This window comes from Agrilus planipennis, unplaced genomic scaffold (assembly GCF_000699045.2).
Source record: "Agrilus planipennis isolate EAB-ADULT unplaced genomic scaffold, Apla_2.0 scaffold175, whole genome shotgun sequence".
Lineage (NCBI taxonomy): Eukaryota > Metazoa > Arthropoda > Insecta > Coleoptera > Buprestidae > Agrilus > Agrilus planipennis.
This window is the reverse complement of record NW_020442426.1, coordinates 474,911-490,708: the sequence shown is the minus strand read 5'-3', so window position 1 is coordinate 490,708 and position 15,798 is coordinate 474,911. Positions and strand designations below refer to the sequence as shown.

At 30.3% G+C, this 15,798-nt stretch overlaps 3 protein-coding genes across 5 annotated transcripts in view; 2 read left to right on the top strand and 1 right to left on the bottom strand.

Moving 5' to 3' along the window:
- The first annotated feature begins 256 nt into the window (after positions 1–256).
- Positions 257–2,727, top strand: LOC108736495 (methyltransferase-like protein 9). 3 transcript variants are annotated; one of them, XM_018468942.2, is made up of 6 exons: positions 257–280; positions 935–1,047; positions 1,130–1,320; positions 1,410–1,619; positions 1,674–1,852; positions 2,415–2,727. In XM_018468942.2, exons 2-6 carry the CDS (start codon positions 952–954, stop codon positions 2,621–2,623), a joined length of 885 nt encoding a protein of 294 aa, XP_018324444.1. In that variant the 5' UTR covers positions 257–280; positions 935–951; the 3' UTR covers positions 2,624–2,727. The 3 variants fall into 3 exon arrangements, with proteins under 3 accessions (XP_018324444.1, XP_018324443.1, XP_018324442.1); XM_018468941.2 differs by lacking the exon at positions 257–280 and adding an exon at positions 292–362; XM_018468940.2 differs by lacking the exon at positions 257–280 and adding an exon at positions 805–859.
- Positions 2,578–5,910, bottom strand: LOC108736494 (protein regulator of cytokinesis 1-like). The gene is made up of 8 exons (XM_025980230.1): positions 5,692–5,910; positions 5,293–5,628; positions 4,690–5,236; positions 4,348–4,520; positions 4,015–4,291; positions 3,702–3,885; positions 3,491–3,642; positions 2,578–2,997 (listed from the first exon to the last, which is right to left on the bottom strand). The coding sequence occupies exons 1-8, from the start codon at positions 5,706–5,708 to the stop codon at positions 2,887–2,889; spliced, it is 1,797 nt and encodes a 598-aa protein (XP_025836015.1). The 5' UTR covers positions 5,709–5,910; the 3' UTR covers positions 2,578–2,886.
- A 208-nt stretch (positions 5,911–6,118) lies between these two features.
- LOC108736490 (zinc finger protein 345) overlaps positions 6,119–15,798 on the top strand; it is a 10,934-nt gene continuing 1,254 nt past the window's right edge. Inside the window, exons 1-15 of the mRNA XM_025980227.1 lie at positions 6,119–6,469; positions 6,622–6,865; positions 7,354–7,773; positions 8,790–8,897; positions 10,522–11,042; positions 11,150–11,393; positions 12,092–12,343; positions 12,698–12,949; positions 13,332–14,405; positions 14,658–14,720; positions 14,850–14,909; positions 14,973–15,065; positions 15,120–15,242; positions 15,318–15,443; positions 15,502–15,569. Of these exons, the coding sequence (XP_025836012.1) occupies positions 6,232–6,469; positions 6,622–6,865; positions 7,354–7,773; positions 8,790–8,897; positions 10,522–11,042; positions 11,150–11,393; positions 12,092–12,343; positions 12,698–12,949; positions 13,332–13,542 (2,490 nt within the window). The 5' untranslated portion in view covers positions 6,119–6,231 and the 3' untranslated portion in view covers positions 13,543–14,405; positions 14,658–14,720; positions 14,850–14,909; ... (2 more) ...; positions 15,318–15,443; positions 15,502–15,569. The remainder of the gene's footprint in view (positions 6,470–6,621; positions 6,866–7,353; positions 7,774–8,789; positions 8,898–10,521; positions 11,043–11,149; positions 11,394–12,091; positions 12,344–12,697; positions 12,950–13,331; positions 14,406–14,657; positions 14,721–14,849; positions 14,910–14,972; positions 15,066–15,119; positions 15,243–15,317; positions 15,444–15,501; positions 15,570–15,798) is intronic.

Here is a 15,798-nt window from a genome sequence, read left to right as displayed (position 1 = left end):
ATCATGTATCTTATAATAGTGTCTATATGGTGATCAGGTGACATAAGATTTTTGTTAGTTGGGTTTGTTACTTTCAAAATACTTCCAAATGCTTATTTGCCACAGTTCATAGATAGGAGATGTATAATAATACTTATACTGCATATCTCTTTTCTATGGCTATAGTTCTTTGCCATAAACCTTTGTGTATCTATTATCTATGGCCATAAATATAAATATCTATGTTTATGGTCAATAAATTATCTATGGTCAAGAAATTAAATATAACCTTGGTTTATTGGTCAGTTTTATTATTGTTTTAAAAATCAAATCGTTTTTGAAGCAGATATGTTACAAATTATATAATTATAAAAAATCTTAGGGTAATTCTTTACATTAGTTGACATTGGAATTGAGACATGAAGTTTAGTCAGGTAGGTAGTACTGACCAAGTAGAATCGTGTGGTAGCATTAATTCCGTGCGGAAACCAATGTAGCTTGAGATACAGGCTCCTAAAGTTATTTAATCGGAAGGAAATTTCGATTGGTACGGCCCTGGCTGCTGCCCTTCGTCAGCTGTTCTCGCCAAATATGCATTGATGACGTCATTGTTTAGTTAGGTAGATGTATGACAGACTCGAGTTTGTTTAATGCCCCTGCCCGCCGAAGGCGGGCTGATACATTAGAATAATGTTAGGAAGATATGTTTTAGGACAAACGATGTTTGGCGGGAACAGCTGACGGAAGGCTGAAGCCAGGGCCGTACCTACCGGTATTTCCTCCGATTAAGAAAACTTTAAGGGCCTGTATCTCACTCACATTCATTTTTAAACAAATAATAAACAAAATTCTAGTAAATACTACTACACTACTTCACTTGGTGAGTACTACCTACCTGACTAAACTTCATGTCTCAATTCCAATGTCAACTAATGTAAAGAATTACCAATCTTAGATGTTAAAAAATTAGAAATGACTACTTACTTAAAACCGAGAAGTTCCCTAGCTCGAGCTCTCTATGAGAAACAAAAAATTGATGATTACCTTACTCACTTTGATAAGTCTCAGGTTCGTTTTTATATTAATTGTTGTTTTTATTACTTAATATTAATAAGATTTTTATAAACTTTGTAATTTTGTATTGTTCTAGTGGTATAAATGTAACTTAACAAAACTTTCTTCTGAAATAACATCTCATTTTGTCCAGCTAAATGTTGATGAAGAAACATCGTGTTTTCTAAAACAATCTGAAGAAAAATCAGACTGGATTTTCACACAGTTGTGGCATAGTATAGCAAAAGTTCTTTTAGGATGGTTCATGACACAAACATCAGTAAATGGGTGATTACAAGTGTTGCTTTTAATTGGTGGTTTTATTCTTATCATTAACGTTTTTAAAATTCAAAATTAAAAATACTTTTTACCATTAGGTGGTTGGAAAGGGGATCAATGTTTGTCTTATCTCACCTACAATTTTTATCACTAATGTCATGTGATGGAGATTGGGACTCAAATTCGTTACTTGATTTAGGTGCAGGTGATGGGAAAGTAACTGCAAATTTAGCTCCTGCATTCGAACAAGTTTTTGTAACAGAAGTATCACATGTAATGAGAAAACATCTTCAAAAACGTAAATTCAAGTAGGACATTCCTCATTTCTCGTTTATATTTTTGATTAATAATTTCCATTTAAGAGTATTAGGAATCGAAGACTGGCAGAGAAATAACAAATTCAATGTAATATCATGTCTTAATCTATTAGATCGCTGTGATAAACCACTAACACTATTAAAAGACATAAAAGATACATTGACACCTAATGGAAGACTAATAGTGGCCCTTGTATTACCATTTTCATCATATGTAGAAACAGGTAAAAATCATTAAATGGAAAACTCAAATATTAAATATAGTGACTTTCCCCCAGGCTTCATCGAATTTTTTAGTGTATCTTACCCTTGCAGTACTTAATAATTACATCTAGTGTTGAGCTCTGATGTAAAAACATAATTGTGTAAAAAGCAAAATCAAATTGAATAGTATTTAAGATCAAGATGTTAATATTGAGTATTTTAGTTTTTGTTGTTGCATTGATTCAAGTTTTATAATCAAATCAAAAAACCAAGATTGAAAATAAGTCATTTTCGATTTATTATTTTTATAGTGAAAAAACTGATTTCAAAGAATTACCAAAAAATCCACAACCCTTCAACCGCCCCCCCCCCCCAAGTAAATTCCTTTACACAAAGGTCGCATAATTTTTGAAAGACAAAATCTAAAATTTCAATTTCTTTAAACCAGTAAACTATTTCCATAGTAAGCACAATATTGAAAGTATTCACGAATTAGAAGAGCGCCTAACAGAAAAAATGTGAAACTCAATACAACTTGGAGCAAAGTTACTATATTTACCTAGCATTGACCTTTTTTGTTAGGTTCATTAGACCACACACCTTCAGAAAAACTTCCAATCAGGGGGAGTACGTTTGAAGAGCAGGTGGAGTGCATAATAAATGACGTTTTTAAACCATTAGGTTTTATACTTTTAACATGGTCAAAAGTTCCTTATCTTTGTGAGGGAGACCTAAGACAGTCTTATTACTGGCTAAACGACGCAATATTTATTTTTAAAAACGCACAATAAATAGTAGTGAAAGGTATTTGTAATATATCTCTGTATATGTGTATAGTATGTTAGGAATCAATTTATATAGACATAATATCGAAAACTATTTGTCTGCGTGTTATATTTTTAATATATATATATATATTCCAAATTACTTTTTAACTATTTATTTTTTCTTTGTATAAAAATTGTACAAAAAAGAGGAAGAACATAAGTCTGTGCGTTTAAATTTAAATATAAAATCAATAAAAAAATAAATAACATTAGCACTTCTTACTAGTTTATATCCTCAATCTGTTTGTGGGAGTTTGAGGTAAAGGTATCGCTAAGGGAGACAGATCACCATTAAATACGTCGGTGCTGCGACATTTCCCTTTATTAGACACTTCCTCCTAAAATTACATAAATTAGAATCAATTTTTTTTTCTGTCCTAATAAGGAAATAAAAATTTTTCGTATCTGATTTTCTTTTGCAAAAACTAAATGTATAATACATATATTTTAACAAAAAACTATATTAATATAAAGGATTTCTTTTGAACAATAATTAAAAATTTGGATAATTAAATTTAAAAACTTAAAAATAAACTCATAGAAAAAATAGAAGACCAATTATATTTAAAATACATGTAAAAAAATATTGCACTTTTGGTGGAAGTGATTTTCAGATAAATTTTTTTACGTTATTAATCCTCATCCTTTCTCAAAACAAATAATTTAAGTGAAACTTCCAAAAGTGTTTTATTTACGTTACTTATGATGTTTATGATTGCTTAACGAACAAAACACCCTATATACATACGTGATCAGATAAAAACAAGTAAAAAATCTTGTAAGAGTATTTTCTAAGTCAAAAATTAACATGAAATAAGATTACCAATTTACCTCAAATTTGTCGTATGTTGTATTCATAGTTTTAGGTGACAATTTGTTTCGTTTCGATCGTCTTCTGCTCTTCTTTTTCTTATCAGAAGAATAACGAGATCTTCCTCCAATTACTTTTAAGCAAGGGTAGTTCGGAGGTGCTGTTTTTAATCCTATGTGAAATATTTTTTCAGTAAAAATTGATTTAAAATATAAATTGAGATACTTTTACCAGCTTGTAACAGTTGTTTAGACCTTTTCGTAGTGGAAATAGAAGGCGTCATGATTCTCCGTTTACATGTACTTCTAATCGAGCTAAACTGACTCAAAGGAGTCAACGGAAAGAGCGATCGGCCCGGCGTCAAACTTTTATCTTGAAAACGCTGCTTTCGAGCACTGCATTTTAATTTTCTTTCCTAAATAACATTTTTTGTGTTTGATAATTCTTTTTATATATTATTTTATTTCATAAATTGTTTATGAAATAGTATGTGCAAAATGTTCCTTTTAATTATCTATGACACGGATGGAAGGATGTTACTTACATTTTCACGATCTTCAATATTTTTATCGAGTATAAGATCGAGATCTTCCCCATTTACAGTAAATGGCTTCCCATTTTTTAACCTGTACTCATATGATAACTCTTTCAATTGCTCTTCCAATTTTGGAATTTGTTTATTTAACACATTTCGTTCCTTTTCCTCCTTCAATAAAACACCACCACGGTTTTTATAACGATCAGGAGCAACGGCAGCATTTCCCAATTCTTGCAGCCTCTTATAAAGTTGGTCCCATTTTGACAACAATTTAAAAATTGCACTGAAAATATAGAAAAAATCAATTTACACAGATTTTGTATAATTGAGTTATATTACTCATTTTCTGCATAGAATTTTTTCCATTTCTCCACCTCTATATCATGTAAACTTATCAAATCTTCTGTAAATAAATCTTCATCGAAATATAAGAACTGTTTCCTTTCTCTTTCACTTACTAAACACAAATCCCAGTAGAAAAGTAATTCCTGACGTAATTTTTTTACGAACACCTTTTATAAAAAAAAAACATTCCAATAAAATGAAATATACAATTTTTTTAATTGAAAATAATTGTAAATTTGTTATTCTTAACATTAATTTGTAGCATAAATAAGTATATTTACTAGTTATAAAACATTAGTTAAGAAAAATTCAGCAATTTCTAATTATGTATCTTACCTCTATATTAGACCTTTTTAAATGTTCACACCGTTGCACTTCATCTTTAAATGCTTGCAAGTCTTCTAAAGTGTGGCTGGAATATTTTTGTATAAATTCGGTACATTTCTGTTTGTCTTCTTCTAAAACTTCCCACAACACTTTCACACGTTCATAAAACAAGTTAATCTCAGATTTAATATTCTGTGATTGCTCTTTTAAACATTCATAGAACTTCTGTAGTTCTCTCATATTACTGTCAGTCACTTCAAAAACAGAGTCTTCTTCACATAAAACTTTCCTTTCAAAGTCTAATACAGGTTTGTATTTAAGATCATTTGCCAAAGTCATTATTTCTGTCTTTAATTCAGTAAACTTCTCAAGCCTCCCATATTCCTCTTCCTCAAGCAGAGCAATGTCAGCTTTGTATTGTAATACTTGCTCTTCAGAAGGAAGAGGAGAAACCAAAATACTCTTTGGCCTGCGTCCAAGATTTTGACAAACCTGTTTCATTTTCTTCTCCAGTATATTTAATTCTTTATGACGCTCTTGAATTTTTAATTGGTATCTGAAAAACTCAATTTGTATTACAGTTATAAGCATAAACAAATGCAAATCACATACTCTTCAATGTTTTTCACAAGCAGATTTTGCTTGTCAATTAAACATAATTTTTGTGTGCCGATATTTGGCTTTTGTATATGAAGCTCTTTGCATAAAGCTTCTGATTGTATCAAAAGACTTTCTATTTGCCTAATAAGATTTTGTTGATTATTTAAAGCATCTTTATTCATATCTTCCAACAATGTATCAATTTGATCCTGATAAGTTGTGATCCAGCCATTCAAATCATTTTCTTTTAGTCCAATAGCTGTTACAATGTTACACCAAGTAAGAATTCCTTTCTCAACTCGATCTTTCATTCTATCAACAAATTCGTTTACCCAAGGCAGTAATACCCTACAGAATTATTATGGTTCCAATATATATTATACACACTTATTCTAAAAAATTACAACTTACACTTCATTTTCGTTCATCTTGCCTATTTTTAATAATATGTTCGCACAGTACCTATTTAAATAGTCTTATACATCAAAACTTAATTTCATTATTAACTTTGTAAAACATATAACTGAATACGTCGCAACCCGTACAGAATGTAAGTTATAACCAAGCAATTCCTTTGCTTTTACTTTCAAACTTTCAAATTTTAACGGTTAAACTCTCCTGGCGAAGATTATCTATGTGGCCATATTTCAATGGTTTCAACAAATTATCTATGGTAATAGATTCATTTAATCTATGTATTCATTCTTATTATTACAAATTACATGCAGATTAATCGACTTCAAAAAAATGACGTTTGGGTGCTTATTATTAATGATTAATGATAACTATTGAACTATATCATAGATAATATATATACAAAGGGTAAACTATATCTATGATGGTAAAAATGAAAATAAGCAATAAATTTAGTTTTTATAAATAAAAATAAACTGTTCAGTAATGAAAAGTGAATTATTATGAAATAATTACAATACGTTGCGTTTTTCTGACATGGAAAGTAGTAGAAACAACAATGAGCGTTTAAATTTAGATATAAAAGAAGAAGTAATTATAAAAGAAGAAGAAACTGTTATTAAAGAGGAACTAGAAGGTAATAACATTTTTAAAGGTGAAATTGACTGTACCGATGGAACATGCCGTTATCCTAATACGGATGATAATAGAAAAAAAGATCGTTTAAATTTAAATCACACTAAAGAAGAAACCATTATAAAAAAGGAAATAGAAGGTAATATTCTTGCAGTTAAAATCAAGTCTAATTTAAGCAATTTTACCACAAGTTGGATTTTTTCAACTTTTATGGCTAACTACTCCCATCATGTTAGAATTCATACAAGAGAATAGCTATAAATATATTAAAAATCTTAACGAATATTTTAGCGAGAAAGCATTCAGTGACAGAAGAGGAAGAAAAACAATTAAAATGCGAAACCTGTGGGAAACGTTTCTTCTCCAAATCGAAGTTAGTCTGTCACATTCGCATCCATACTGGGGAAAAACCATATGAGTGTCAAGTGTGCCAGAAAAGGTTTGCAAATAAACCAAATTTCATTAGACATGTGCGCATTCATATGGGTGAAAAGCCATTCGAATGTGAAAAATGTGGACGAAGATTTAGTGAGAAGTAAGTAATGGTAAAAACCATTGTGTAATGGACCAACAAGACTATTACAGTATGGCTTGTATTTTACTGGTTAGTATTTCAATCCCTTTTGGCTACTTTAAATAAAAAGGGACAGGATTTAAATTCATATGGTCACTATCCATTGGTGGTTTACATTGATGTATGTAAAATTGCATATGTGATATTCTTTCTGTTAGATAGCTTTTGTTATAAAAATATAAAAAAAAATTGTAGCCCAAAACACTCTTGGCAACCTCTTTTTAATGATTTTAAATTTAAGATTAGCCTTTACAACCACTAACAATAAATTATGATGGCTATCTATTACATCTACCTCTGGATAACTTCTGCAGTCCCTCACTTAATTTTAAAATTCTTTCCTAACATACAGAGTTACTATATTCCCTATTATTTCGATTGTTTAACCAATTTATTAGAAACAACTTCCTTATTTTTACTGTTATTCTTTTAACTTAAAAAATTTTCAGTTCTAGCTTGATGTATCATCAGATGTTACATACGGGCGAACGTCCATTTGAATGTCGAATTTGCAGCACACGTTTTGTCACAAAATCGAAGCTGGCCTACCATATTCGCGTCCATGACGGGGAAAAACTATACAAGTGCGAAGTGTGTCTGAAAAAGTTTTCCAAAAAATACGATCTCGATGTACATATGGTAGTCCATACGGAAGAAAAGTCATTCGAATGCGATACCTGTGGCAAACACTTCGTCGAAAAAGGATCCTTTACCAGACACGTTCGCATTCATACCGACGAAAAACCGTACGAGTGTCTAGTTTGTCAGAAAAGGTTTTCCAAAAAATACGGTCTCAATGCACATATGGTAGTTCATATAGGAGAAAAGCCATTCAAGTGTGAAACTTGTGAACAGAGATTTACCCGAAAGTAAGTAACAATAAATACCGATGGGAAATCGATTAATAAAATTGTTATAAATATCTAAAACGTAAGACCTTTAAACGATAATCATTATTCTAAAAGTAGTTTAAATATGAGATTATAAACTGTTATTCACATGTGAACATCAGACTTACGCTGCCACCATAAATTATAATAAATAGATAGAGATTTAAAAAATGCAAATGAAAACTACTTCAAGTTGTGCTTCAAATACGCATTTTTTTATAATATGCTTTTAAATATTTTATTTTATATTTAGAAGCGATTTGGTGCGTCATCAAATGTCGCATAAGGGTGAACGTCCATTCGAATGTCCGATTTGCGGCAAACGTTTCACGAGAAAATTGACCAGTCACGTTCGCACACATACCGGGGAAAAACCGTACGAGTGTAGTATCTGTCAGAAAAGGTTTTCCCAAAAGCATCACCTTAATGATCATATGTTCCTTCATAAGGAGAAAAAATCGTAAAAATTTAAAATGTAGATGCTATGTAGGAACATGATAATTCGGATTATAAGTATTTTAGAATGTCACTAATATGATTACTACTTATTTATACTGATAGTATTTGTAGTATTGTAAACTCATGTTATACATGCTTATACTGCACTGTTTGTTAAATAATTTCATATTCTGCTCAGTTCACGTGCTACCTAAATTGAATGATATCGTCTACAAATGTCTATCGAATTTATTAGGCGTTAGAATGTTATGTTACAAGTTATTAAAAAAAATCGCCTGTTATGCGATTGCTTCATGTAATTTGTAGAAAACATTCCATGGAGCACTTGTAAAAAGAGGATAGGATCGTGAGTGATTTAAATACTTCAACAGAAAATAGTGAAAAGTATTAAACAGAAAACCGCGAATAAGCTAAATATGCACAAATATCAAATACAGTTTTCAAAGAAATACGTTTCTAGATCATGTTTTTCTTTAATATGTCGATGATATGATTCCCATTACAAAATTAAAAATATGTTACAACTGTTGTTTTAGTAAGTACCCGGAGCTGTGCAGCAATGAAGACTTAACCATTACAACGTGTTTAGTCCTAAAAGTCTACAAATATCACTATTCGTTCATTCATTTTTTTCCTGATATTTGGTAAAGAAATACTTTGTTTGATTTGATTACTAGACAACTAATTTTGAAATTTCATAATCAAACAAAAAGTTGAATATTATAAAACACAGGCGGATGAAACATATTTTTTATCCAAACTGTTGGAGATACGGCTTTATAATAAAATACAAACAATCTAATCAAGAAAAGTACCTTTTCAAAAAAAAACTTATTAGAGTAATTAATCAACACTAAAAATAAGTTACTAACGAATTTGTTTAAGGGTAGGCGTAGTTTTTGCCTTTGTCGTATTTTAGTAAAATTGATAAGCATGTTAAAAATTAATACCTCCATGGGAATGTTTATGTATAATATTTAATTCAAATCGCACTAGTCGTCTTCGAGTTATTTCAATTATAATTGTACCTACTTTAAAAAAATTGTTGGGAATCATAGATAGAGGACTTTTTTCTCTGAAATTGTTGCAAATTTGATTTTTTATTAAAAAAAAAATAAAGCTAGTGTGCACCTTACAAAAAAAAAATTATTTACTTGTTAAACCCTCCAAAAAAGTTGCGAACAGTTGTATCTAATGTAAATGTTTTATTGAAATTGTAAGAAGCGTTTTTGAGTAGTTGAAGAAAAACTAAAATTTTTTGGTAAGATAAAGTTCAGTTTAATCGTTTTATTTTAATTCCAAGGACTTGTGGTTGCTCTATGTCCACAAAGTTTTAAGACACCCTATACATACGTACTTAAATAATTTGATTTTATTTTACATACACATCTTTTTCCTGATTTATCCACTAATCACAAAGGGTGGTGTAAATCATAAATTTGATAATCTATCTAGAATGAACTTGAAATACGTCTAATGTACTTGTCTAAGATGCGAAACTGCGTTTTTTAAATAAATTTATTCATTCAATTTGAATCTTGTTAATAACCAACAAGGGTTGTGTATATAATAAAATTGGTATATAGTTTGGCAAAACAATAATATTTTTTGGTAGATTTGGTCATGCTTAGTGTAGACCTAATTTGTCTAATACATTTAGATTTTTTAGAGTATCGCCTTGCCCCTAGTGAAAGCGTTTAGCCGTTTAGCGTTCTTTTATTAAAATAAATTCAATAGGTCGGTATAGTCAGATATAGTAGACTCCACTTGTAGAGGTGAAAAGCTGCCATCTACTTTCTAGTGGTTGAAATGCTATCAACAATGTGTAACTATCACAGAATGACAATGAAATCGTATGCATAAATTAGATGTTTTTTTAACTCTTCTCTAGATGGTGGTAGTAAAAAATACTTATGATATGATGATCTCACATTATAAAAACAATAAAGCAGAATATGAAAAGTGACATGAAAACATATTTAAAATTAATATAAAAGAGTATGGTAATCTAAATAACAAAAATATTACTGTTATTATTATTCACAATAATTGTGATTAGTCCTAGTCCGAAACTGCAATCGCATCTAATCTTCAATATTTTTATCGAGTATAAGATCGAGATCTTCCCCATTTACAGTAAATGGCTTCCCATTTTTTAACCTGTACTCATATGAAAACTTTAAGGGCCTGTATCTCACTCACATTCATTTTTAAACAAATAATAAACAAAATTCTAGTAAATACTACTACACTACTTCACTTGGTGAGTACTACCTACCTGACTAAACNAGTAATGAAAAGTGAATTATTACAAGGTAATTATAATACATTGTGTTTTTCTGATAAGGAAGATAAAAAAAGTGAGGATTTAAATTTAAATGATATAAGAGAAAAAACCATTTCAAAAAATGATATAGAAGATAATAAAGGAATCGAACTTATTGACGGAATATGCCGTCTTTCTAATATAAAAGATAATAGAAAAAATGAGCCTTTTAGTGTAGATATTAAAGAAGAAGTCATTATAAAAGAAGAAATAGAAGGTAGTACATCTGATGGTGACACTGAAGTTATTGTCGAAACTTATCCTGATGAAGAAGACAATAGAGAAAATGAATTTGTAAATTTAGAATTTATAAAAGTAGAAACTATTATAAAAGAAGGTGAAGATAGCACTGAGCTTAGTGATGAAACTTGGCATTATTCTGGTAAGGATGATAATAAGAAGAATGAGCATTTAAATTTAAATCATACTAAAGATGAAACCATTATAACAAAGGAATTAGAAGGTAATATTTGTCGAAGTGAAGTTGAACTTTAAGCAATATTTCATTTCATATAAGACAACAGCCATACAAATATAATAAAACTTTTACTGAAGTTACTCATGTTTTAGTGAGAAAATGTTCAGTAACGCAAAGGAAAGAAAGACCATTCAAATGTGAAAGCTGTGGCAAACATTTCATCTCAAAATCAAAGCTGGCTTGTCATATTCGGATCCATACTGGGGAAAAACCGTACGAGTGTCAAGTGTGTCAGAAAAGATTTACCAATAAAGAAAATTTCGATCGACATGTGCGTATTCATACTGGAGAAAAGCCGTTCAACTGTGAAACCTGTGGACAAAAATTTACTCACAAGTAAGTAATGACAAATATTAAGTACCATTGGGTGACCGTCCAACAAGATTATTCCATTTACGTAGGGTGAATGAACACTAATGAATGGTAAAATTGATTTGTAATATACATACTGTTAAAATAGGAAAAACTCAAATAGACACAGTGCGAAATTCGGTTGCAGCTTGGTCATAGAAGTTTCAATTGACCGTAAATGTTACACCCAAGTCTCTATAATGATAATACCTATTAAGGACTGAGTACCCAATAGTGTACTTAATGTTAACTGCTAATCATTAAGAAAACAAAATCTGTTCTCATTTGACCAAGGGACCGATGAATTAAATATCAGCCTGCAATACAATAAAATCAGAAATACTTAATACTGTGTAAAAAATTTTTACATCATCAGTGATATTTTAACTTTACTAATATTGGACATCGTTTATAAAAATGAGAATGTGAGTGGGCTCCAATGCGAGCCTTGTGGGACACTCCAGCTGTAATCAAAATAACTGGGGTAATGATTATTGAATTGAACAACCTAGACGAAAGTAAGACTCCAGTCATGATATTAATACTCCGGGACATTAAAAGCATATATCTTATGAAATAAAGAAACATATAATCAGCGGTGTTAAATGCCTGTACATTTTTTCGATTCATCCTTATGCATTTAAATATTATTTCTTGTTATTAAATTAATTTATAATTTTTAGAGCTAGTTTGATGCATCATCAGATGGTGCATACAGGCGAACGACCGTTTGAGTGTCCAATTTGCAGTAAACGTTTTTCCAAAAAATCGCACTTCAGTAGTCACATTCGCATCCATACTGGGGAAAAACCGTACGAGTGTCAAGTGTGTCAGAAAAAGTTTTCCAATAAACAAAATTTCGATCGACATAGGCGCATTCACACCGGTGAAAAACCCTTCAAGTGTGATACCTGTGAGCGGAGGTTTAATGAAAAGTAAGTAGTGATAAATACCATTGGGTAATAATATGTTCTAATAAGGCGAATAGTTAGTCAATAAACTATTTCGGTAATTTAGTGAATCTGTCATAGATTGTACATATTTTTTGTTTAACTAAATGATGTATGAGATTTCACAACTTCAGTCACAACAGTAGTCAAAACGTTAGATTTATGTTAATTTTGTCTTATTTCCCCTAATTCAAGAAGAAATATTATTATTTTTATTTTATTTGCTCTCATCTTTTTATACTCTGATATTGTGTAACTTATTTTATTATGTAATATTGTAGAAAGGGATTAATATTCTTTTGACTAGTTTTTTCTTTTAAATTAATTTATAATTTTCAGAGCCAGTTTGATGCATCATCAGATGTTGCATACGGGTGAACGTCCATTTGAATGTCGGATTTGCAGCAAACGCTTCGTGACAAAATCTAAGCTGGCCTGCCACGTTCGCCTCCATACTGGAGAAAAGGTATATGAGTGCACAGTGTGTTTGAAAAGATTTTCCGATAAACGAGATTTCGATCGACATACTCGCATTCACACAGGAGAAAAGCCATTCAAGTGTGAAACCTGTGGACGGAGATTTAATCACAAGTAAGTAAAGACAAATAGCATGGAGTAACCTACAAATAAGACTTCTATCTATTAGGTATAAACATCCAAATGATAGGTTTTTTAAAACTGTTCCATATAAGTTATATTAAGTAATTGTCCGTTTACCGCCATCTATACATATTTTCTACCAACAGTGGATAAAAAAATTGAATGAAGAAAACACTAAACGAGTTTCACAATTTCTGTTTCATCTCTGACAATTGTTTCCATTACAATACCATTTGATAAATAGAAGAGTTTTTTTATTCCACTTTTTGTTTATAAAAATGTTTTACCACGTGCCAATCTACAATACTAACTGTAATATTGCCAAAAGATTAACATATTATTTATTGTTATTAAATTAATTTATAATTTTCAGAGCTAGCTGTATGCATCATCAGATGTTGCATACGGGCGAACGTCCATTTGAATGTCCGATTTGCAGCAAACGTTTCGTCACAAAATCAAAGCTGTCCTGTCACATTCGCATACATAGCAAGGAAAAACAGTATGAGTGTCAAGTGTGTCAGAAAAGCTTTTCTCAAAAACACGCCCGCGATGTACATATGCGTGTTCATACAGTCCAATAAAAACCAATGGTGGCATGACAACATCTTAACTAGTATTTTTTTGTAAATTATTAATTGTACTTGGAACATACTAGATGGCGCTACTAGTAATCAAAGAGCCGGGAAGTATATTTATTTTGTTATCTAATCTCATTCTTGACATCCTCCCCTAACAAAATAATGAAATAATATAGAACAAAATAGTATTTACAAAATAAAGAAAAGAAAAGACGTCTTATTCTTCCAATATGTTTCACTACTTCAAGAATTTATAATGCTTATAGGTATGTTGACAGACAAGTTATAAGTTGCGGAGAAATGTACTGCAAATTAGAAAAGGTAAGAAATACTGTCCAAGTAGTACGAGTGCGGGCTAGGAGCTACCATGGCTAACCATTAATGTTTAAGAACATACCGACTTTGTCTCACGATCAGTCCAGTCCATCCTAACTAACAGCCATTTCGCCTGTTACAATGTTTAAAAAAAAATACTCTCAAAGAACTATTGTGCGCTTCATTTGCATTAGTAAAAATTCGGTAAAAATCGGAAATATTCGGTAGAAACACCCCCTGGTGCGTTTTCCATTTCAAAATCATCATTAATGCTGGTGAGCGGTCAGTTCCTTCAACCGTAATTTATGCTTTAGTCTAAAAAAAGGAATGCACAACATGAAGACATTAACAAAAATTAAATTCATTTTAACATTCACGTCCATGTATTTTAAAATAAAATAGCGTGCAAAAAAGTAATCTCCAGAGAAAATACAATTAAGCTAAATGAGCATAGTTATTACAGATGCCATTTTCAAATAATAGTATCATGATAATATCCAATAGCAGCCAATCTAGTCTAGGCAGCCAATAGTATTCATAATAACATAACGGTTAGTACATGTAAGGTTAATATCGTTTAATATGATTATGAATATGATATATGATTTAATATAATTTGTAAACACACGATAGAATATTGGTGTTATAGAAATGAGTATGTGTAGCGAATATTTATTTTATTTTTGGATTTTAATTAAATTAAAAAAATTAAAGTACCTGAAATTGGTCTCTTAAGTAATCCAGTCGAGCCTTTAGCCTCCTTGATTGAGTATACACATACGNATGTTTAATTTAAATTTTAGATTTAAATTATTCATCGTTTCGTCTCCAGAATTCTGAAAATACTGATGGTGAAAACTATCAAGGTATGTAGTCTTTCTTAGATAAAACTTAACGTTAGTATCGCAGTTTGAAAGAAGTTACAGAAATAAGTAATTCCAGATTTATGTCATGGATACAAAAATTAGAGTACTTTAAATACAAAATTCTTTCAGGTTCCTCTACACAAAAGAAAAAGTCATTAAGATTAACTTTAAAGCCAGAAGATTTCCTGGGTAAGTAGGATATCACATTGCTTATAAACAATAGTATACATAAATATTTAATGTAAAATTTAGAAGATTCTCCTCCGAGAAAGCTTAAGGTATCAAGGAACCTTTTTCTAAATGGTCAATTTAATAATAGTGTTAAAAAGTCAAAACCTTTCTCTGGTAAGGGTTTATTTTGTTGTGTTAATCATTGATTTGTTTTATAAAGTTTTTTAGGGTTTCCAGTAAATAGTGCTAACAGCATAAAAAACGAGCCACTTGTTTCAGTTGAAAATATTGATACAGATAAGGGTAGAAATCATAAATTGAGGTTTACTTTAAAGCCTGAAGATTTTTTAGGTAATTGAAATAATAATTATAAATTATTGTTTAATATTATCAATTGATTATAAATGCAGATTTTCTCAAATACAGATACGCCTCCTGAAAAGAATAAAAGAAAAGGAAACAGTTCCAAGGTTGTATCTCATAAACAAAAAGAAAACAATCCCATCCTATTTGTAAAACCAAAGAAACCTGCAGCAAAGGCTCACACTTCTGGTTAAAACAAACAACTTTCTTTTTTCTGCAATTATTAATTGAAAAAAATATATTTCAGGTTTCTCCTTCAGAAAGAAAAAAGCTGTTAATACAAAAAAGTCAATTTGTAGTAACCCAACAGAATCTGTAAGTTTTTCTTTTTTATTTTATTAACAGTTTTCAATACACTCAATTCTGCTTCTACACACTTTTGATATAAAATGAATTAATTAAAAGGTTTCTTTTTTTTTATGAGTTTTTTTTATTAAACGTGGTTATTCAAAATAATGATTTGGTATTACTCACATTTTCAAGATCACTACTTTTAATTTACTTTTAATTTATGTTCGTTTGTTCCTTGTGGGACACTCCAGCT

Coding starts and splice junctions, on each gene's coding strand:
- LOC108736494 (XM_025980230.1), bottom strand. Junction 4,521..4,689: donor TAAAAAGGTCTAATATAGAG/GTAAGATACATA, acceptor TTTTTATAAAAG/GTGTTCGTAAAAAAATTACG. Junction 3,886..4,014: donor ATATTGAAGATCGTGAAAAT/GTAAGTAACATC, acceptor AATGTTATTTAG/GAAAGAAAATTAAAATGCAG.
- LOC108736495 (XM_018468942.2), top strand. CDS start 952: ATGACTACTTACTTAAAACCGAGAAGTTCCCTAGCTCGAGCTCTCTAT. Junction 1,048..1,129: donor CTCACTTTGATAAGTCTCAG/GTTCGTTTTTAT, acceptor GTATTGTTCTAG/TGGTATAAATGTAACTTAAC. Junction 1,321..1,409: donor ACACAAACATCAGTAAATGG/GTGATTACAAGT, acceptor TTTTACCATTAG/GTGGTTGGAAAGGGGATCAA.